This window comes from Polistes canadensis, unplaced genomic scaffold (assembly GCF_001313835.1).
Source record: "Polistes canadensis isolate GaletaPanama2010 unplaced genomic scaffold, ASM131383v1 scaffold_6, whole genome shotgun sequence".
NCBI classification, from domain to species: Eukaryota; Metazoa; Arthropoda; class Insecta; order Hymenoptera; family Vespidae; genus Polistes; species Polistes canadensis.
Genome location: NW_014569553.1, coordinates 1,613,963 through 1,636,147, shown reverse-complemented (window position 1 = coordinate 1,636,147; position 22,185 = coordinate 1,613,963). Strand labels below are relative to the sequence as shown.

Genomic DNA, 22,185 nt, shown 5'->3' with positions numbered 1-22,185 from the left:
CGTCAAATGCAGAGAGAGAGAATTAATATAGCTTTTATAATATTTAATTATTCTTACTTATATATATATGTGTGTAATATGCATATATTATATATTTTACTCAATATATTTTTTACTCTTATTACGTTACTCTTTTTTTTTGCGTCTATTATCGTCTTTCATTACGTTGTTCTGCTTAAAATTAATTAAAATATTAAATATATGGAAAATTTCTAAAAAAAATATAATAAAATTCATAGATAAGAGAAGAAAGATTTGTTTATTAAGAAATTTGATAAAACATCGTATTCATTGTTTGATTAAGGCCACGAGTTAAGAATCATACTTGATGCTTTTTCGGCTACCATCATTATAGCAGCAATTGGATTACAATTGGGTAAATGTGGGAAAATGGAAGGATCGGCAACACGAATGTTAGATACACCATGTACACGTAATTGCGGATCAACGACAGCGAATGTGTCGGTAGCTGGTCCCATTTTGCAAGTACCAGCTTGATGATTTTCCGCACTAGTCTTTGCTCGTATGTAACAGTCCCAAAATGCGTCAGAGCCAGTGTGCAAACTTGAAAAAAGAATATTTCGTTATTATGTTTATTTTAATTATAATATAAAATACGATTAAATAATATTAACTTACTGTGCACAAAGAGGAGTATGCAATTCTTCTAATCTAAGATCCCATTTCTTCATGGTCGGAGTGTTTATGAGTTGAAGTACTTGTTTTATACCTTCGATCAAGACTTTCATATCTTTTTCTTGAGTAAGGTAATCAGGATATAATAGAGGTAAATCTAATGGATTGGAACTACGTAATTCCAATGTACCACGACTGTCAGGAATTACGACAGTTGGTCTAGCAACAATCTTTCTTCTACCAGGACAAGTTCCTACAGTACCATCCGTACATTCGTTTGGCAATCCTGTTTTCGGGCAATACGAACTGAATCCGTCGAAGAATACTTGCAAGTCGGGTAAACCAGGAACAGTGAAATTACTTTCAAGGAAAGCAGTGACTTGAGTTAATCCAGTACTAGCTAGTTCACCGGTTCTAAATTCAAGATATTCATTTACTGATTTCATGGTCATAGTTTCTACCGATGTATCCCTTATAGACATTGGTACAGCAACGGAAACGTGATTGATGAAGTATTGTCCTACTGGTAGATCCTTATATGTTTTAATGCCAAATTTAGATAATTGTTCTATCGGTCCGATACCAGAATTTAAGAGAATCTGTGGTGATGCTAAGGCMCCAGCCGTTAAAATAACTTCTTTGTTACATTTGACTACTTTTCTGCGACCATATTTATCAACCAGTTCGACTCCATATGCTTTCATATTATATTCGTTGATTAAAATCCTCGTTACACGAGCATTGGTAAGAACTTTGAGATTCTGTCTATCGTGTACAGGTCTTAGATAAGCTCTAGAGGTTGTTGCTCTTACACCTTCATCTACTGTCATTGGTGCTACCATATAACCAGTTTGGGTGTATTCTCTCAATTTAGACGTTTTGTGACCTAACTCACTAGCTGCTCTTAAAAGTACACTAACAAATTCTGGTCTGTGAGAATAATGTTGAATTTTCACTGGACCGTCGGGTACAGTACGAGTGTATGAACTTAACATAGATGGATCAACCGGATTTTCTGCAAGTTGGAAGAAGTGTTCGATCTCGTCATAAGACCACCCTACGTTACCCTCGCGTGCCCATTTATTGTAAATCTCTGGATGACCACGATAATACATCATGCCGTGCATTCCACTGGTACCTGAGACCATTCTTCCTCTAGGAATATTACATGCTCCACCCTTTTCTGGAAACGTCAATAAAAGTTTCATGAATTTCCTTTGATTTTGATGAATCGTTCGTTCGATAATGATCTAATTATTTTACCTAAACACGCTGTTGGATGTGGTTTTGTCGGTTCCGTTTTAAATTTCCAATCTAATTGCGAATAGAGAGCATTCCAGGCTAATCCTGGAATAGCTGTCATGGTAGGTTCTTCGGGACCAGCTTCGATCAGTAATACTCTATTCCAAGTATTGTCGCTTAATCTTCTAGCAAGAATAGGACCAGATACACCAGCACCAACAACGATAAAGTCGTACCTTTATAAATAAATATATCATTAGAAAATTTATCAAAATGTTTTACCGTTGAGTATAGATAGATTTGATTTATCTCGTCATTAAGGTCAATTATTTACCATTCTCCGTTCTGTACATCATCTCTACCTAATCTACGACAAGGATCAGATATATCGCATCTTGCCATCATCAGATTTTCAACTAAAGTCATGAAAGAAGATTCGCCTCCGCACATTGCTTTCATGTATTTTGTATCTTCGAAACTGCAACCGCAGCATCCTGTTGCATTTGATGTAACATAATTTTCGTAATTTACGTCAAGTTGATTCAGCTGAAAGAAATAATAGATAATATTAATAGGTATGATACCTTTAAAATTAACTTTTTATTGTGAAATATAATAAAAACGATAAAAGAAAGGAAGATCTATAAAGTATTGGTTAATTAATACATGTATATTCCCCATAACGTAATCGGGGGATGATAAAACCACATTATATAATACGAATTTTAAATTTCTATAAACGAAATTAATGTCAGTTTTTGTTTTTTTTTTATATATCGTTAGTAATGATTTATCTAATATAATAGTATATTTAATTATTTCTTCCGATAGAATTAAATTATTTTTATATTGCAATAATCTTAACTCATAGTATAATTTTGAGCCTGTATTTTTCTAATTTGATAATCAGAATAACACATCTTCTTCACGATGTTGTATCGATCGATAAAAATTAACATTTATAAATAATTTTTACTCACCAGCGGTGGATTGATTTGCTTAGCAAATGCATACTGCACCAAAAGCAAAAGAAAGTCGAGTAAGCGCATTTTAAAAATCCGTATCATTGTCCGTTATTCAATATCATCTGTAAATTAAGAAATTACGCTTATAAATTTTTCTTTCATTTCTTTTTTTTTTTCAGCACACTCTAATACGCGTTTATTCCACGCGATTAGCTATGATAACATTTTAATCACGTATCAATCATATCACTCTTCGTAAATAATTCGGATCTCACTAATCATTGAAATTAATTAGCAAATGATTATTTATAATTTGATCGAATTTATTGTAATTCGAAGATAACGAGTGGCATTGATATATAATATTACGGTAACTTCCTTAACTAATAACGATTTATGAATGACAAAGTATATCATAAAAACAGTTTAATAACCATTCACAGTTAATTAAACACAAACGTATCCCTACGTTACATTACTTACGATCACGATATATTTTTCTGATCGAGTGCGCGAGTGCTATCTATCATATCAAAATAATTCAAGAACAAGAAAGAAAGAAAAAGTGAAAATGATGGTCCATATTCTAAGAAGAAATCGTCTAAACTGAAACAACGAAAACATAGAAAGAGAAAGATGGAGATCTGTATCACCAAGAGCGTTCTAACACTCGTTATTGTAGCACCAAAGATAGAAAGTAAACGTTATTCTCATTCCTCTTACTTTCCTTTTACTTTTTATTTAATCGATGTACTTTATTGCTGACGATATAGAAAAGGAAATACCGAAGCATCAATTATCTTCGATTTCCCTCGATATTTTCTTTTTTTTTTTAAATATCGTTGTAGATAATGAGTTCGGTAAGTAAGTATATGTTAAATTTGATATGTCGTGTTACATAAAGAACGGTAAATCTGTAACAGGGATTGTGGAGATACACACATATTATAGAGGTTCTGCAGAACGTCAATAGAACGGCTGGTAGGGTGCAGTGGCCTCATGGCCAAAGATTATAAGACAACCAAAACGATAGATGCCTTTCTATACAAATAAGCGGGCATGCATGTGAAAAAAGGAGGGGAGAGAAAGAGAGAGAGAGAGAGAGAGTGAGAAACAGACATACGTAATATATCGGAAGGCTTTACGATAATGTTCCCCAAGAATCATTTAAACTAAATTGAATCAAATTCGCAATACGTAAGTACCCTTTGCATGGAGTTACACGACATAAGAAAAAAAAAAAAAAATGATGACAGACATTTTAATGGACATATAATTCTCGACTGAAAGGGAAGAGTCGAAGTGACAGGATTTTAACACATTGATTGTTACCAATTTTCCTTAAATCTCTTATCCGAAAGACGATAATATAATTTTTATTATTATAAGCTTGTAATAAGAAATTATTGCTTCTTATAATTGAAAAAATGTTACGTTCTTATTAATGTGTTCACATTTTACTAATGATCCTCATCATAATACATTCGGTTGCTTTTGAAAACTTATTTTAGTATTTTGATAATGATAAAATTGTTGTAAGAATATTATAATAAAAAATGGAATAACATATTGTAAAGATTACGATCATCAATGTCATTTGTTTATAAATTATTGTAATATAAATCATCGGAAAATTTAATTTATAAATCAAAAACAAATAAATAATCTTTAATAATAGAAATAATAATTTCCATCTACATTATAAATGCACACATAACTATACATTTTCTTTATTAATAGTTTTACCACATTCTATTAAAAAAAAAAAAAAAAAAAAAAGAGAACAACGAAAAATGATTAATAATTTTTGTATTATTTATGACATAGCGCGTATTTTACACTTTACATTAATATCTCATTATTCGCTTTATTGAAAATAATTTATCTGATTGCATTCTACTAATATTTACTAAATTAGTAAATTTTTCTTTGATGATCGTCACTGACTATTATCTCAAGCAACGCGTTCGTGTCGATAACATAAACGGAAATTCGCTAATCGCGTTATTATAATCAATTTGATAAACTCAAGCAGATAATGAAATATCACTTATCTATCACGTTCTTCTTCGAATTTGGATTATTATCATATTTGTTTGAACTTTTAGATTTAAATATAAGAAAAGAATAATGCACGAAAATGGTAACACACTGATAAAATAATAAATAAAACTTATGCCAAATGAAAATTCCGAAAGGCGCGGGGGCGGGCGCGTTACGGGCGCATGAACGAAATCGAGTTCTATACTAACGGCAAGATTGTATGTACTCTTACCAATGGTTAGTTAAAATAACGTTTTACATAAGATCAATGCGTGTACGATCAATACCCATTGCGACTGGCTGGCTACAAACACACGGTAAACTTGAATTGAATGCACGTTATGGTGGTGAACGCTGTTAAACGAGTTTATTCTCGAGGACATTGATAAAAAAAATTGGAAGAATTTAAATAAATACACGTGCCATTTTAACTACAGTAAAAGTAAAGAAATAAGGAAGATAAAAACAAAACCTAATTACCTGATTAAATTCGATAGAACTTAGAACGGTTGATGCTGAAGTATCGACTCAAGCTGGCCAGCACGCAAACATTTTGGAAGCATTTGGAGCGTCGACGAGAACAAAGAAGAAACTAAAGGGGGAACGAACGGTGACTCGAGTCGAAAGGCGCGCGGCTACGAGTCGTCAATGATGGCTCTTGAACGGCAACAGGAAAATTGTTAATCGAATCAACTAACGAAAATATTAAGTAGATACGAATAAGAAGAATCAGGCGGTAAGACTCATTCGTTTACTCGGACAAGATCCTTTGGTAAAAGGCAAACGTTCTTAGTCACAATTCGTTAAACCCATCGATCCACCAACCCAACCGGCTAAACTAGACGCACTAATTAAGAATCCTTCCTCCCAACCTCACCCCCCACCCCACCTCTTTTTTTTTCCTTTTTTCTTTCTTTTCTTTCTTTATTCCTCTTTCTCTCTTTGGTTCTCTTGCGAGAAAAAAAGAAATCCTTCCTTCGTGTCTGATGGCAGTGAAACATCCATGACGTGACGTCATCATTACTACTTCCCTTCCATTCTGCATTTACTAAAGTCTATTCGGTCCAAGCAGGATGCAATGTTGTCGAAAGTTAATCGACTAAGAAGAAAGTTGGATAATGAGATTACATATGATGTGCACATGTTAGTTTTTATTGATATAACACTATTTATTTGTTCCTCTAATTTTTGTTCTAATTATCTATGATATCATTTATCGTTTAATCAAAATAACAAATTAATATAGCACAAATATAATCTTATTTTTAAAAATTGATTATAATATATATATATATACTTAAAAGTACAAATATATATATAAATAAGTATTTTCTTTCTTTGTCACGCTTCAAATGGCTTTTTGTTAACTTTGCACTGCCTGCTTGATTCGAATAAACTTGTGGTGTATATGTGTGTTAATATATACATATATACACACACGTATACGTATATGAACGATTCTCCATGGTAAATATTAAGAAATAACGAACTATTCCGATTATCTTGCTTAATGCGCGAATCTTTGAACAAATCGAAAAAATCAATCGTAGTTAATGCGTACCAAAACTTCAATAAAGATTTTCGAGTTTAAAGAGAGAGAGAAAAAAAAACAAAAAAAAAAAGGCTTCTCCTCCGATTATGCAAGCCAGTATTTCGCGTATTACGATATTAATGATTTGCAACGCATAAATATGGTGAATCACTATTTCTTTCTTTATCTCTTTTTAGTTTTATTTCACTTTTCATTTTACCTATCGTAAGATGTATGATTTCACTTGTATTCGATGAAAGTGAGGAGGTATGGCTCGTTGCGAGAATCAGAAACCGATACGATCTGATTATTCGTACCTGGTTAATTGTTAGTTTAGTTTAGTAGGATTATGATATCTTACCTACTTCTTCACAAGTTGGAATCACGTTAACTCGGGTGTCTGAGAACGAATAGACCTCTAACACCTCTGCCTTTGATTATAAAAGGTGATAGGAGGCAATCTTTGTAGTAGAAATCATGTGGCACACTTGAGTATACAAATGTAAAAATGTATAAACGAAATACATGAACAAACAAAAATTTCCAAAATGTAGATAGATGTTAGAAGAAATACACGAACAAATAAAAATTCCCAAAATGTAGATAGATGTTTTATTGATTGTAAACACGATCAATCAAACATTTACATTACTACATTAATTTGCACACATACACGATCTACAAATATTTCGATCGTTTTTCAAGATATACACATGTCATTAATTATTTCAAACGATTACTTGAGCATATGATAAAAATCTAATTTACCGGTAATATAATCAAATATTGAACAATTTATTAATTTTGCTTATCAATGACCTCGGCTTATTTATTCTTCCTTTATTATATAATGTTAGTATTTTCAAAAATTATGTTTTCCACGGTTATGCGAAAACCTCGAATATCGTGTATGTACCTAAAATCGAAAATTAAATTTATAATCATGGGATTCCCGACTAATGTCACCTTGCATTATCAATGATGATAGATCATACACATTATAACGAGTCTGACACCATCAATAATTCTCCGAAGAAATTTGATATATTGAACAAGACAACATTTTTGTTTGGATTTAATCGAGCGTCAACATTTTTCATAGATTCTGTCAGGCTTAAAAACTCTATGTATAAACTTTGCATCTTCTATCTATAATGTAGAAGTATTTTAAACAAATTCATTTAACAGGTCCATTGAAAAAGTTCTATTTGAGGTTGATCGAATTTAAGTTTATGAAAGATAGGTTTTTTATGATTATTTTTTAAGCCTTAACAACAAATAATAATTTATGTTGTTGAAAAATCGATTTTCTTACAAATGTCGAGGAAATAAATTTTGTTAATGCATAAACAAACTCTTTTAATTTCAACTTTATCAATTTAAAGATTAAATACATACCTTCAATCGTCACGTGATCCTGAAGATTCGAATCAATACAACAATTAATTCTCGAAGCTTATCTATAAGCCTAATATCGATAGCATCAGCAATTATGACGACTGTATGGTTTTCGTTGCCACAACATCAAAACAACTTTTTCGAATGAAATTAAAAATAGGTCTTTCTCTAAAAATCAAATACTTACAACCTGATGCTTTTTCTTCGTAATACATGAAAAAAAAGTGTATATCTTGAAGTACATACAAAAAATAAATGTTAATTAATTTTAATATTTTGTTTAATCGTCGTTGGAATCTTACAATTTATAATCAATTCTATAAAGATGCAAAATGTTGAAAATTACATACTTAATATTATGATTTTTTTTATATATTATCCTATCTTTTAACATATTGTTTACAATCATTCATTTTATTCAAATATGTCATCGAATAACGTATCTGAAAATGATATTATGTTAATGGTGCTTAAGAAAAACGATAATATACTTAAATTACCCTTTATATTATTATACCTATATTAAAAATATCATATAAAGTTCATAATATTTTACACGAATATTATTACAATGTTTTGGTATTCTAAATGATGATATCTAATATAAATAATCATTACATAAATAATTAAAATTTATTAAATATTCAATATATATAACATATCACTTATTTTTAATTTGTAATTATTTAAAAAAAATGTTTTCGAAATCATATTTTTTGTAGAATTGTTATTCTCTCCTTTATGTTACAATAAATTTTTGCACGTTTACGTGCCTTAGCCTCAATTCTTTTTCTTTAACCAGTTCTGTTTAATCATGTCAGAACCTTTCTCAGCGATCATTATCACCGGAGCATTAGTATTACCGCTGACAATGTTGGGCATGATGGAAGCGTCTATAACACGAAGACCACTTACACCATAAACTCGAAGTTGATAATCGACTACTGCATCTGGATCCCAGTAGGGACCCATTTTGCAAGTACCAACAGGATGATAAACTGTATGCGTATAATGCCTAATCATACATTCCCAATGTAAATCAGTGTACTGTGGTATATGTTTGCAATTTGGAAATGATTTCATATAAAATTCACTCCCGAATCTTTTAAAGGATCGAGTTTTACTAAGTGCTACAGCAATCTTGACGCCTTCGACGAGTGTTGCCATATCTTCGGGTTCTTTAAAATAATTAGCATAAATCATCGGTTGATCAAAGGGATTATTACTGCGTAACTTGATAATGCCTCTACTTTTAGGTCTTAAAAGCATAGGAAGCACGCTCCAAACATCCTTCTCATTGATCGGACTGAAAACTTCATTGTAAAAATTCTTCTTGATGCCATCGATCTTTCGTAATTGTCTACCGCCATCAGAATTTATTGAACCTGATACGAAATGAAGCTCAATATCTGGAAAATCTTCCGTAGCATTGACGTATTTTGTGTTAATGAAGGCTAAACCTTCAACACCCCCAAGAACAGTCAGAGGACCATCACCTAATAGTGCATATTTCATAACAGCTTGCACATTATGAAGTCTCTTCTCAACCATTGAAATTTCCTTGTTCACCGTGAAAGCGAGACCACCTAAGCCAACATGATCTTGTAAATTGTAACCTACCTTTAGGTCTTGTATAACAGGAATACCGTGTTCGACCAAGTGTTTTCTTGGTCCCAAACCTGACAACATCAAGAGCTGAGCCGAATTAATTGTTCCACCGGAGACAATAACCTCTTTTTTCGTGCGTATGCGAAAAACCTTGCCATCTCTGACAAATTCCACGCCATACGTTCTCTTCGAATTAGGATCGATCAGTATTTTAGTCACGTGCGAATTTAATGCAACGTGTAAGTTTTTACGAAGCCTCACTGGACGAAGAAAAGCTTTAGCTGATGAACATCGACTGCCACGTCTTATGGTACCCTGTGCGATCATGAAACCCGTTTGATGTTCACCATTTATGTCACGATTTTCATAACCCATCTCTTGACCAGCTTGAACGAAAGCAGCCGCCAATGGTGTATGCCAAGGTGCTTCTTGAACTGTCAAATAACCACCGGTCGAGTGATACGGTGTACGAGTCAAATACGGATTCTGATTGTCTTCAGATTTTTTGAAGTAATAAAGTACTTCTTTCGAATTCCAACCAGGATTACCCTGCTGCTCCCAAATATCATAATCCTTTTTATTCCCACGAAGATAAAGCATGTAGTTTAGGACGCTGCTACCACCTATCACTTTTCCACGAGGCCAGTTGCAACGTTCATTTTCCATTGCTGAAACGTTTGCAATACTTTCATTGGTATTCGATGTAGCAAGACTCGAAAGATTTCTAGCTACTTCGAATGAAAACTTTCGACGAGCTCTATGCGATCACGTTACGTTCTATATCAGTAAGAAAGAAATACGAAGACCTAGTTAACTACTACTTACCCAAGCAATAAGTACCCTCAGCTTCCGTCTTATATTGCCAATCAAGTTGAGTGAGTTGAAGATAGCCAGCAAGTAGAGGTACGTCCGATATATCTGTCTCTTGTCCTCCAGCTTCTAAGAGTAACACGTTCCAATTATTGATTTCACTGAGACGATTTGCTACAACAGCACCTGAAACGGATATACATAAAAGAAAATTATTTCTAATTTTCACATTATTTTAGGTTTCTTCATTAATTAATTAATGAAGTATCTGAAGTTGTTTTTTTTTAGCGTAGAATAAAGAAAAAATAACTTTTACCTATGCTCTCGTTCAAAAAACATAAAATATTATTTATAATATTACGAAGAAAGGAAATTTCTTTCCAAAGAAGGAAAGATCACATATATGATACGTCAAATTATAATTCTAAATCGAATAACACTCAATAAAAAAAGATAAAACTAATAATTATTTTGATGATACCTGCTGATCCACCACCGACTACGATAAAATCGTAAGATCTTAACAATTCTTCGAAAGGAACATCAATAGGCGGTGCTTCGTTGTCTAAAACTTCGTAATGGAAATAAAGTAATGCAGCAGTTAAAACTGAAAAAAACCATGATAGTCCAGTGCTTGTAGTGGACAAGCCTCCAATAAATGCACTTTCAATTCCCATAATAGTTTATATTTTTATTATTTCTGTAATATACAGAGTTGGTTTTAATAAATGAGATACGATTTTTCTAAGGAAAAAAAGATTTAATGAATGTATAATTTTTACAATAAATTGAAAATATTTTTAAAATGTTCCTGAGATACCCGTTGTTCCTGTAGAACTGAAACCGATATACTGATTATGGATATCATTGTTAGACATTCGATTGACTTGAAACGTTATGGCGCATGTCATTATGAATAACAATTGAGCAGAAAACTTTCAAATGTTAAGTAATTAATTGTCAATGCCAAGTTGCGATTGTTTCATAAATGTCACGCAAGTCAAAACTTTATTGGAGTCTTTAATTTGTACTACTGTTATTTCATACTATCTATAAATTAAATTTGTCAATATGTGGAAATTGGAATTTCATTTAAAAAAAAAAGAAAACTCTTAGAAAATGTATTCTTTTCCATTTGAAGACATAGAGTTCTGGTGTAAAATATCATTGCAGAGGTTATTGTCCCTTATCAGATCACAATTCTCTATTTTCCCTTTATAATACCTCAATACAATGTTCTTTAGAGGTTTCCCCGTTCATTTTCTCGATCGTTTTCTAGGTTTCTGTGCCGTCACTTATACGATTCTAATTCCAAGATTGCCTCGATCTATTAATATTCGAACTTTACATTATTCCCGAACGATGAACCAATAAATTACAAACTTTTACCTCCGAATAACAAATTTGTACACGGTTTCACGCATAACCCTTTTTTTTATTCACTACAAAAATCACCCACTCACACACCACACACACACCTTCTGAGTGAATTGCAGGAAAAAATATTAAGCACATATATAATTAAATTAAATTAAATTAAGATTACTTAATAATTATTTGTATTCGCGTTTAATTTCGTAATAATTTTTCTTTACACGTTAATATGTATTTTCTAATAAAAATCGAAGTATAAACGAAAGGATCTAGTTGTTACTAGAAGAGAAGATCGAATGAAGCCTAAAGGCAGACTAGCAAGAGTGACCATGACCTTACTATGAACACGACTACTGGCATGCTGGATCCATTGAGATCGTATTCGAAGTCATACGGTTACCTTCGAAGCGAACGGGTTTCGAAGCTACGTGTCTCTAACATAACGGTCATCGACTTCCTTCTCTGCCTTTCTCCGTAACATTTTTTTTTTCTTTCCTTTTCTCCTCTCTCCATTTCGAATTCTTTTGAAATAATTTCCTTCTCATCCTCGAAATTAATAGATACATTAATCGAATTGTTAATGTAACAATTAATACATTCAAATATTATTAAATATCAATAGGAAAATTATTTTCTAACATGTTCACATTGTCATCATTAATAAATTAAAAATAATAAAGATATTTACAAACAAATGTAGATAATATTTGACAGAAGAAATAGGGCTGATTAAAGAAATCTACGTGCCGATGAAAATAATTTACAGATTGAAATATTCTATTAATACAGTTAATGTAGCTATAAGAGGTATGATGAGCTTGTATATGTAACAGATCATGGTACCTAAGATTTTTAGATAGAAAATTGAGAGAGAAAAGGCATATGATATCTGGACAATTGATAAAACCTCTAAAAATTGTACAAACAAACAAACATTGTGTCAGATATTCATCCTTCTCTTACTCAACGTAGACATATTCATATAACTGAGAATATCATCATCATCATCATCATCATCATCATCATCATGACTATAGTATTAATGAAACAGTAACAATTATATGTTAATTAATTAGACTAAATATTTAACATTTATAATAGGATATCTAGTGAAAGTATTATTCTTGTCACGATACTCGAAAGTCATTGGAATTCAAAAGTGTTTGATTTATTTTCGTAAGAAGAACAATTTTTTATAAGTTTCATTCGATCAAGTATGTTACGTGTTGAATCTCACGTAAGCAAAAAACGATCGCTAGTAAACGTTTGGATAGTCGTGTTCTTGACGTCACGATCTAGTGATCTCACCGTAAAGAACGGTGCGGCCTCTATAAAACGACCTACTTACGCTTGTCACAAGAGCAAGGGGAGCGAGATACTTTATGAGGCATTAAAGTACCAAGTTTCCTAATTACGATGTTGTTTCATCGACAATAAATAAGAATAATAATAATATTAATAATACAATATTATTAATAATAATAATAATAATTTGTTTATGAACGTAAGAGTCAGTACACTGATCCTTAATGGTTCCATGATATTAGAGAAACCAAGCTTCTCCTCTAGTTTGCTGGTTTCCAAATCCCCCGTTTATCTTACAGATGATTACGAGTTCAAGAGTTGAAGTTTTTTCTCGTTTTTCGTTTGATAATCAACCCCGTGAAACTGATCCTCCTTCAAAAAATAGCGGAAGATCGAAACCGGCAATCTCCATTCATTAGAGTAAAACTTACAAGAGTAAAAACTTGTGAAAATTAAAAGAGTTGTTTTTGAAAAAGAACAAAAATAAGTCACAAATTTGTACAATTTACATTGTATTATTCAAAATGAAAGTGTGAATGTTTAATTTAAGAATTTTTCCTACCAATATCTATAGATTGAAAATATATTATAAATTATAACTGCAAAGATTATGAGAATTTCAATTGCCCATTGATGACATCGTCATTATAACAACGTATAAATTATCATTACGATTTTTGTATTTCAGGAGGATGTTGTGGATCGATGAAGAAGAGGACAATTGTCGGCGGCTACGTTTTCACTTGGTGGTTCGTCACAGATGTCCAACGATTGTCCCTAGAAGTGATGACATTAAATCCAGTCTGCGAGAACGTCGAGACTGCCCAAGGTGTACCATTGACCGTCACTGGAGTGGCCCAATGCAAAATCATGAAAGCCGACGAACTTTTGCATACTGCCAGTGAACAATTTCTCGGGAAAAGTGTCCATGAAATAAAATCAACGATATTGTCCACTCTTGAAGGCCATTTACGTGCAATTTTAGGTAAGAATTTCTATTCAACAATAATTTATTTTCTTATATATTTTACGTGGCTTTTTTTCATGATGCTAGAAATAAATTCATTGCCACGTATATCGTGAAAATAGGTCATATTTATCCACAAAATGAAAGAACAAGGATCGTGGAATTTATTGACTAACTATACAAAAGATGACTGAAGAGGTTGCTCAAGGAGAGAATGCTGTGACGTATCTTTAGGCTTCCACTTTGTTCACTTGTTTTTTCTTTCCTTTCTTTTTGTTGTTTCCCGACATTTTTTTTTGTTCTTTTCCAATTTTAAAACTGACGAAAGATTTTTCATTGCAGGCACGCTTTCAGTTGAGGAGGTTTACAAAGATCGTGATCAATTTGCTGCACTTGTAAGAGAAGTTGCAGCACCTGATGTTGGCCGTATGGGCATAGAGATTCTTTCATTCACGATAAAGGACGTTTACGATGATGTTCAATATTTGGCATCACTCGGAAAAGCTCAAACAGCGGCAGTTAAACGTGATGCAGATGTTGGTGTCGCTGAGGCCAATCGTGACGCTGGCATACGCGTAAGCTTTAACTAATTTTGTTAAACAACGATTTTATTAGATTCTAAACTTAATTCCTGTCGTTGGCTACTAGAAAATGTCAACTCACAAACTGGCAATTTCCACTTATCAAATCGTATGCCTTTTGTTGTTTCGATACTGGTAAAACTTGAATCAAACCTCAAAGGTTACATTTTTCACACGTGAAAGAGGTTTTCTATTCGATTAAAAATGAATCGGGATAAACTGTTTTTTCGATATGTGTGATTTCATTATTTTGATATCCCAAATAAAGAAAATCATGAGTAGATCCTAGGAAACTTTATACTTCAACTCCCAAGAGGTCATAAGATCATGCTATGCGTTTAGTGGGATTAGGAAAGTGTTGTGTAACTCTCGAATTTGAACCAACTTATTATCAACATCAGTTAAACCGATTGAGTGACAAATTAATGCAAAAAAAAACCATCCGTTACCAGAAGTCGATAGAAAGTCATTCTTTTACACGACAAAGCTTGACTGCATGTTGCGAAAATCATGAAGAATACACTACTAGAACTTCTTCCACACTTAACGTACTCTTCAAACATGTTACCATTGAATTATAATCTTTTCCGGTCAATGCAACACGCGCTTACAGATACACACTTCTTCAATCACGATGGAGTCCCAAAAGCTGGGATTGCCCAGCTGCCAGATAAATGAACAAAATTAGTGGAATCAATTCATTTTTCTTTCGAAACTAATCAATTTTGAAAATGAAAAAACAACAGAAATTAAGTTTACTCCGTTTAATATAATTCTTCGACGATATTTGTTAAACTTCACCAATATCATTTATTTTATCTAATACGAAAATTATTTTTATCGAAGAAAAAGTTTTACTTTTCGAAAGAATAATTCGTTTCCATGGATCATTATTTTGTAAATAGGTAAACATGCTTGAGCAAGAGAAATCGTAGAATTCGCTTGTTCGCAGGAAGCCGAGTGCGAGAAAGCGGCGATGGATATAAAGTACAACACCGACACAAAGATCGAAGATAACGCGAGGCTTTTCCAATTGCAAAAAGCTAATTTCGACCAGGAAGTCAACACTGCTGTAAGTGAAACCATAAGATATTGTTTCTAACAAGGGGACTTTACACTATGATACTCACGGATTTTAAAGGGCTTTAATATATTGGTAGTATATTATTAGGGTGTTATCGTGGTAAAGTGTTTTAGCCTAACGCGAAGCCATTTTTTTTTATATACATGTTTATATTATCTTAAATTCGACTGTTTATCAAGTGGCACGTTAGCGTATGTAATAGTGTTCTCGCTTCTCGTGTTGCTGGTTAATGTTCGATCATTCATGGGGGATGTTTTTTTAAGTAATTTTTGTAAAATGTATTAATACATATAAATTTGATTCTTCTTTTTGTTTATATCTTTAGAAAGCAGAAGCACAGCTCGCATACGAATTACAAGCCGCGAAGATAAGGCAACGAATACGAAACGAAGAGATACAGATAGAAATCGTAGAGAGGCGTAAACAAATCGAAGTAGAGGAACAAGAGGTACGCCGAAAAGAACACGAACTTCAAAGTACTGTGCGATTACCAGCCGAGGCAGAACATTATAAAATTGGAAGAGTGGCTGAAGGAAAAAGGTAAGTCTCGAAATGTAACAACTTATGTAAATTTGTATACTTTTTAATTCGAAAATTATGTTTAATTATAAACACAGTAATCTATACTTTTATTAATAAGTCTTATAATATTGATTGTGTTTCAATAATGTGTTACAATCATGATGGGGCCATTATGGCATGATAGACACTGAATTATTTATTTGCCATTATAATCTTCAGAAAATTTTCTGTCGCAAAATATGCACATTGCATCATTCGATTCCGGTTGGATATTTGAGATAGCCGAAACGTCTACTTTAGTCTGTTCTGCTGCTGTTCTTTTATTTCTTTTATACGAGAGTACATATTTTTTCGTATTTTATAATAGATCATCTTTATATGATGATGTTGCTAATTGAATTATTAGTTTTATATCATTAGCTATCACCTTATTTAAAGTTTCCTAAGTCACCTAATTTAAGTTTTATATCATTATTTTCCTTATTTAAAAATACTCACACCACTCTTTAAATATCCATTAATATACTTAAACTAAGAATAATATTATATAACTTACCTTTTGTATTTTTTTTTTAAAAACACACAATAAACTAATGTAAACTTTACTCAAAGAAACTCGCCTAAAAGCTTTTGCAGACGGTTGTAACGTAGAATGTCCATTAAACAAAAGAACGACGCGACTGTCAGCAATTATTTTAAGAGATATATTGATTCAGTCGTTATAATATATAATTTTTACCATTATCAAACCTAACAAAAATTTGTAAAGGTCAAATACTTGATGTCTAACATTACTACCCTTTCTCGTATTCGTACTTTCTTATCTCTCTCTCTCTCTCTCTCTCTCTCTATTTATATGTATATATGTATATCACGTTTAATTGTTTTTAAAACAAATAGAACGCAAACGGTGAGCGCAGCGAAAGCCGAAGCCGAGAGGATTCGATTAATTGGAGAAGCTGAGGCTCAAGCTTTGGAAGCCGTTGGAATATCGGAAGCTGAGCGTATGCGAATGAAAGCTGCAATCTACAAGAAATATGGCGAAGCGGCGATACTGAATATCGCTTTGAACGCTTTGCCAAAGGTAAAGAGAAACGAATCTTATATGCATAATGCATTGCACATTAATTCGACTTCCGTTCTATAATGCAAACTATTGTAGAAAGTTCTGCCATTATTTTTTTGTATGTTATTTCTAAACGTAACATTTGATGCACACAGATCTTTTAAAATCTTACATGAAATTAGTCTCATTTTCATTATACGATAACGTAATTTATGATTGAAAAAGATTGCAATTTTTAAAATATATTTCTTGTTGATATCTCTTCTCATTAACTGATGATAATTTTATTTTTCAAAGAAAAAGTAACTTTTGACATAATATACAATTAAAACTATTTTTTTTTTTTTGAATTGTTTCTTTTTCCGATTTGTAGATCGCTGCCGAGGTTGCTGCACCTTTAGCAAGAACGGAAGAAATAGTTCTGTTAGGTGGAAACGATGCAACGAGCGGTGAAATAGCTCGCTTAGTGGGTCAAGTACCTCCAGCGGTTCAAGCGTTGACAGGTGTCGATCTATCGAAGGTAAAACGTTCGTGACACGTGTAACTCGAGCAAAAGTATACAGATTTTACCTTTCTTTATCCTTAGGTTTTAGGAAAAGTACCAGGGGCAAAGTAAGACTTCGTCCATGAAACAAGATCACACTGACCAGGCGAATAATTAATTCGCTAGAATTTCTTCACCTTGAAGCAAAATCTATACTGCCAGACTTCTCTGCTAAATTTCATTATTTACCTACGATATTTCACTTTTTCCTGTTTCCCGAATCACTCTACCTCACGTTCAAATGGAACGAAATCTAATAGAAAGAGAAAGAAAGAAAGAAAGAAAAAAAGAGAAAGAGTAAAATATAAAAAGAGAAAGAAAAGTACATTTCAATTTATGTTTTATACAGATTCGTTGATATTAAAAATCAATTTTATTATCGACAAATGTAATTGATTTTTAGTGACAGTAAGCATCCAACGCACAGTTAAATACTTTTGTTCTCTTCTTCTTTTTCTTATTTATCTTATTTTGTTCCATTTTATATTATTCCGGATTGAAAACGTTTTGCATTCCTCTTATTACATAGAATCCGACACATTCAATCATACTCGTATATCTCGCGTTTCTTCCTTTCGCAAACAAAGACAAATCGAATTGTTTTGTCAATTTCATACAAAAAAATACGCACGTATGTAAGTATATAACAATTTAAGACTTAGACAAATTTTCAGAAGTGCTCGATCGAAATTTGTAAACGTCGTTAATAATTTGTAGACGATTCAACGACGAAACACTAAAAGAAAAAAACATGCCAAAACGTGGCATATGAAATATATCTATTCTTATTCGCCTTTGGATATTTAGTAATTAAAATTGACTAGCCATTAATATTACGTAGGAATCAAACGTAACGCCATTAAGTTTACGAGTCTATTGTGATTGAAATTTTCGATCATTGTGTTCAATCTATGGCTTATGAATAAAATTAACCAAAAATAAAGAGAAAGGAGAAAGAGAAAGTGTAGAAACGCGTATGAGATTAGGTCGGAACTTTTCTTAGACATTTGTATATATTTTAATTAATCGTATGTATGTATGTATGTATATACATGCGTACAAAGTAATTCATTTAAAACAAAGAATTGCAGATACAAAATATAAAATAAATATTTCTAAAACATTAATTAACGGACAAGAATAAACAAAGAATGGAGAGAAAAAATAAATAGAAAGAAAAAAAAAGATATAAGTATAATAACTTCAATTTCTCAATAATTATTAGATTTCAGTCATGTAAGTGATTCTTATCTCGTAAGATACATGACTTTAAATGAAACACTGTGTACGATAATATAAACTGAGGCTCTCCGTTTTCAAAAGAGGAGATTCTTGTTCTAAATCATCGCGTTATAAGATCCATTTGCATACTCTTGATATTTTCTACGTATCGGAACTAAAACGGTTTTTCAAATGGATAATGTATTATTCCAAATAGAAAAAGTATGTTAATCTGTATGTATATACCAACTCTAAACAAGAAAAAGATAAGACGGAAAGATAATAAGTAATTCACTGATCGAAATTAAGATCTGATATTTTTCACAAAAGAAGATCTCAAGAATACCAAAGAACAGATCTTTCAATTTTTGTCTCCTCCGAATACATCGTATGTAAATACATCTCTGAAAGGGAAGTTGGGTGTCGTATGATTGTCAGCCATGAAAAAGTCTTCCCAAAATAAAAGAAACAGAAAAAAAAAATAAAACAAAAAATAGTGCGCGTTTGCTGCAGTACAAAAAAAAAAAAAAAGAAAAACAAAAAATAAATAAATAAAATAAAACAATAGTGTCCTTTTCAATGGCACTCGACGAACTTAACTAATAAGCGATCTTATATACGACCAAAAAAGACGAAAGGTCGTGAATTCGTTGAAAATAATCAAATTATACACTTTCTTCGAAGATTGTAGCATGTATCAAAGAAAAAAAAAAGAAAAGATAAAATATTTTTCAGCGAACAATTAGTGGCGGCCGTTCCGATGCATAGTAAAATACGAGTTCTCAATTTGCTTAAATATATATATGTATATATACACACATATATACATATACACATAGTTTCAAAGGTACTTCGAGCGAGAATAAGTCTCGTGCGTAAGACACACATACACATTCACACTCACACTCACGAGGTGTCTTTAAAAATAATTTTAAATAAAGGATTAAAATCGAATCTTGTGAAAAGTGTGTTCGATTGTATGCTCGATCGACGGTAAGAATTGTAATTCAATTCCGTCGAAAGAGATACTCAAGCTTAGGTAGCTTAAAATGATTCGATGATAGCTTTCTCATTTAAAAATAATACCATCAAAGTTTTAATCATCGCTTCCAAGATCGCTCCAACTAATTGTAAGTGGACTCTATTGTGAACATTTTTAGCAATTTTTATTTTACTCATAATCAGTCTTACTTTTATTATTTTTTAACTTTATCGCAAAACAGTTTCCTTGTTGATATTTTATATATTTTTTCGATTTATATTTCTTTATTTTTCTCGTTATTTTTTTACCCTTTCGCTACAGCAGACCCATAAATTTTCTCTTTTAGATAAACATAATGGAAAATATGATAAAAACAAATTAAAAGATAAGAAAAAAAATGGAAAATAAGTAATGCGCTGTCATAGAAATATGATATATGAGCCACTCATTTACATAATCGATTAATTCCAGAAAACAAAAAGTAGAGAAAATTATTAAAGTAATATACATTTACGTATCATTTATTATTGAACGATCATAAATAATGGTGTTAAGTCTAATTATTAAGGAGATTGATTTTAAACATATAATGTTAAGTATTAATGAAATGCTTTAATAATAAAATTTGAAAAATTTCAAAAAATAGAGTTAATCGAATTGGCTTGAACAGCTCATATATCTAAAATTATTGATATGTTTTCAATTGAATATATTCTATCTAAATCTGTGCAGACTATATCAAACGTATATATATATGTGCCTATAGTATTATATGAAGAGTGATTCTTTTAGTGAGCATATATGTATATATACATATATTTGTCCATAGCAGCGAAAGGGTTAAATAATATAACGTTAACTTAAACGGTATGTTTTTCCGCGATGACAAAGTTAATGCATTAGATTTAATCTTTTAAAATAACAATTTTACACAAATTAGTAGTATTATTAAATACGGACTCGTTCGAGACTAGCTAATCCAATTATTTACGTTTAATGTGATCAAATCTGCATTTCTAATGCAGTATTTAAGCAATTAGTTTTAAGATATTCATTTCATCGTTTTATATTGATGTACTACTCTTGTTGTTAGTAAAACGATCTTATTATTAATCCGTTTTATCCGATATTACAATCATTATTATGATTTGTTTTGTATCATTGTAACTAACACAAAGAGAACATTAGTAGTTGCTTGTATTGGACAATGAAATCATTTTTATTATACTCCAAATGTAAATTCGAAGCAAGATTGTATATTTTTAATTTATTAGAAGATTGTTTTATAGGATTAATATTATTATATTACTATTATTATTTTAATTATTATTATTAAACATTCCGCTTCATTTATTTTCGTACACTTTTATTTGTAGATGGTGATGGTGATGATGGTAATGGTGATGATGATAATGATAATGATAATGATAATGATGAGTTGTCCAATAATGACGACAATGATAATATAAAGGCATCCAATGATTATAAATCTCTGTATAAATCAAGATAAAACATGTAGGATGAATGAGCGATTGATTATCTGTCTGTTTTTTTTTTTTTTATCTTTCTCCTCTGTGAGATTCACTGTGTAGGATTTTGCTATATACAGAAAAAAAGAGATCTGTATAATAAGTAAAAAGTAACGATATATTATGTCGTTTGCTTATTATTTGTTACGTTCTCTTTTATGTCAAAGGACCAATCAAAAAAACAAGCTAACAACCAAAGTTTTAATATTATTTGGACGCACAATTTTTTAAAGTTCTTTAATCCAGTTTTATTCTCGTTTGAATACACGATAACAAGGCAGATTTCATAATCTCTTGCTCCATATACTCGATATGATTCCTTATCATCTTCAGCATAAATACTTTCGTATATATCTAATGTAAATGTTAAATTTCGAAAGTATAAAGATCTTAGTTGCGTAAACAATTTAACAAACAATAGCCTACATTTTAAAATTCTTTAAAAGTCACTTTTCATAATACAATAAAATAAATTTGATAATCATTGGCCCATATAATTGTTCTAAAATAATCTATATATCGTACTCTAAGAATCCGAAACTTGTGTGATGATTACTTTAAAATATTCTATCTTTGATAAAATCTTTTTATGATATATCATAATATATAGATATATGTTGGCGTTAAATCGTGGAAACCCTAGGTCTTACCCAGAATAACTAGACGTTTTTGGAAAAGCATATAAAAAGAATTTTATTATATACCAAAACTAATAGTTGGTGGGAATAACGAGGTTATAGACAAATTCACAAGAGGCGAGTAGTTAAAGTATAGGTA

The 22,185-nt window shown here is 31.5% G+C and overlaps 3 protein-coding genes across 3 annotated transcripts in view; 1 reads left to right on the top strand and 2 right to left on the bottom strand.

Annotated features, from left to right (window-relative positions):
- The window catches only part of LOC106789389 (flotillin-2), a 44,336-nt gene extending 24,643 nt beyond the window's left edge, over window positions 1-19,693 (top strand). The window contains exons 2-8 of the mRNA XM_014753552.1: window positions 13,601-13,897; window positions 14,222-14,454; window positions 15,413-15,532; window positions 15,870-16,084; window positions 16,967-17,150; window positions 17,506-17,652; window positions 17,719-19,693. Coding sequence (XP_014609038.1) covers window positions 13,601-13,897; window positions 14,222-14,454; window positions 15,413-15,532; window positions 15,870-16,084; window positions 16,967-17,150; window positions 17,506-17,652; window positions 17,719-17,748 — 1,226 coding nt within the window. The 3' untranslated portion in view covers window positions 17,749-19,693. The remainder of the gene's footprint in view (window positions 1-13,600; window positions 13,898-14,221; window positions 14,455-15,412; window positions 15,533-15,869; window positions 16,085-16,966; window positions 17,151-17,505; window positions 17,653-17,718) is intronic.
- Window positions 266-5,742, bottom strand: LOC106789339 (glucose dehydrogenase [FAD, quinone]-like). Its single transcript, XM_014753469.1, has 6 exons — window positions 5,367-5,742; window positions 2,859-2,965; window positions 2,213-2,424; window positions 1,900-2,114; window positions 640-1,819; window positions 266-564 (listed from the first exon to the last, which is right to left on the bottom strand). Exons 2-6 carry the CDS (start codon window positions 2,943-2,945, stop codon window positions 300-302), a joined length of 1,959 nt encoding a protein of 652 aa, XP_014608955.1. The 5' UTR covers window positions 2,946-2,965; window positions 5,367-5,742; the 3' UTR covers window positions 266-299.
- Window positions 8,522-11,670, bottom strand: LOC106789373 (glucose dehydrogenase [FAD, quinone]). The gene is made up of 4 exons (XM_014753527.1): window positions 11,623-11,670; window positions 10,715-10,933; window positions 10,249-10,419; window positions 8,522-10,091 (listed from the first exon to the last, which is right to left on the bottom strand). The coding sequence occupies exons 2-4, from the start codon at window positions 10,908-10,910 to the stop codon at window positions 8,596-8,598; spliced, it is 1,863 nt and encodes a 620-aa protein (XP_014609013.1). The 5' UTR covers window positions 10,911-10,933; window positions 11,623-11,670; the 3' UTR covers window positions 8,522-8,595.
- Window positions 19,694-22,185: the final 2,492 nt, after the last annotated feature.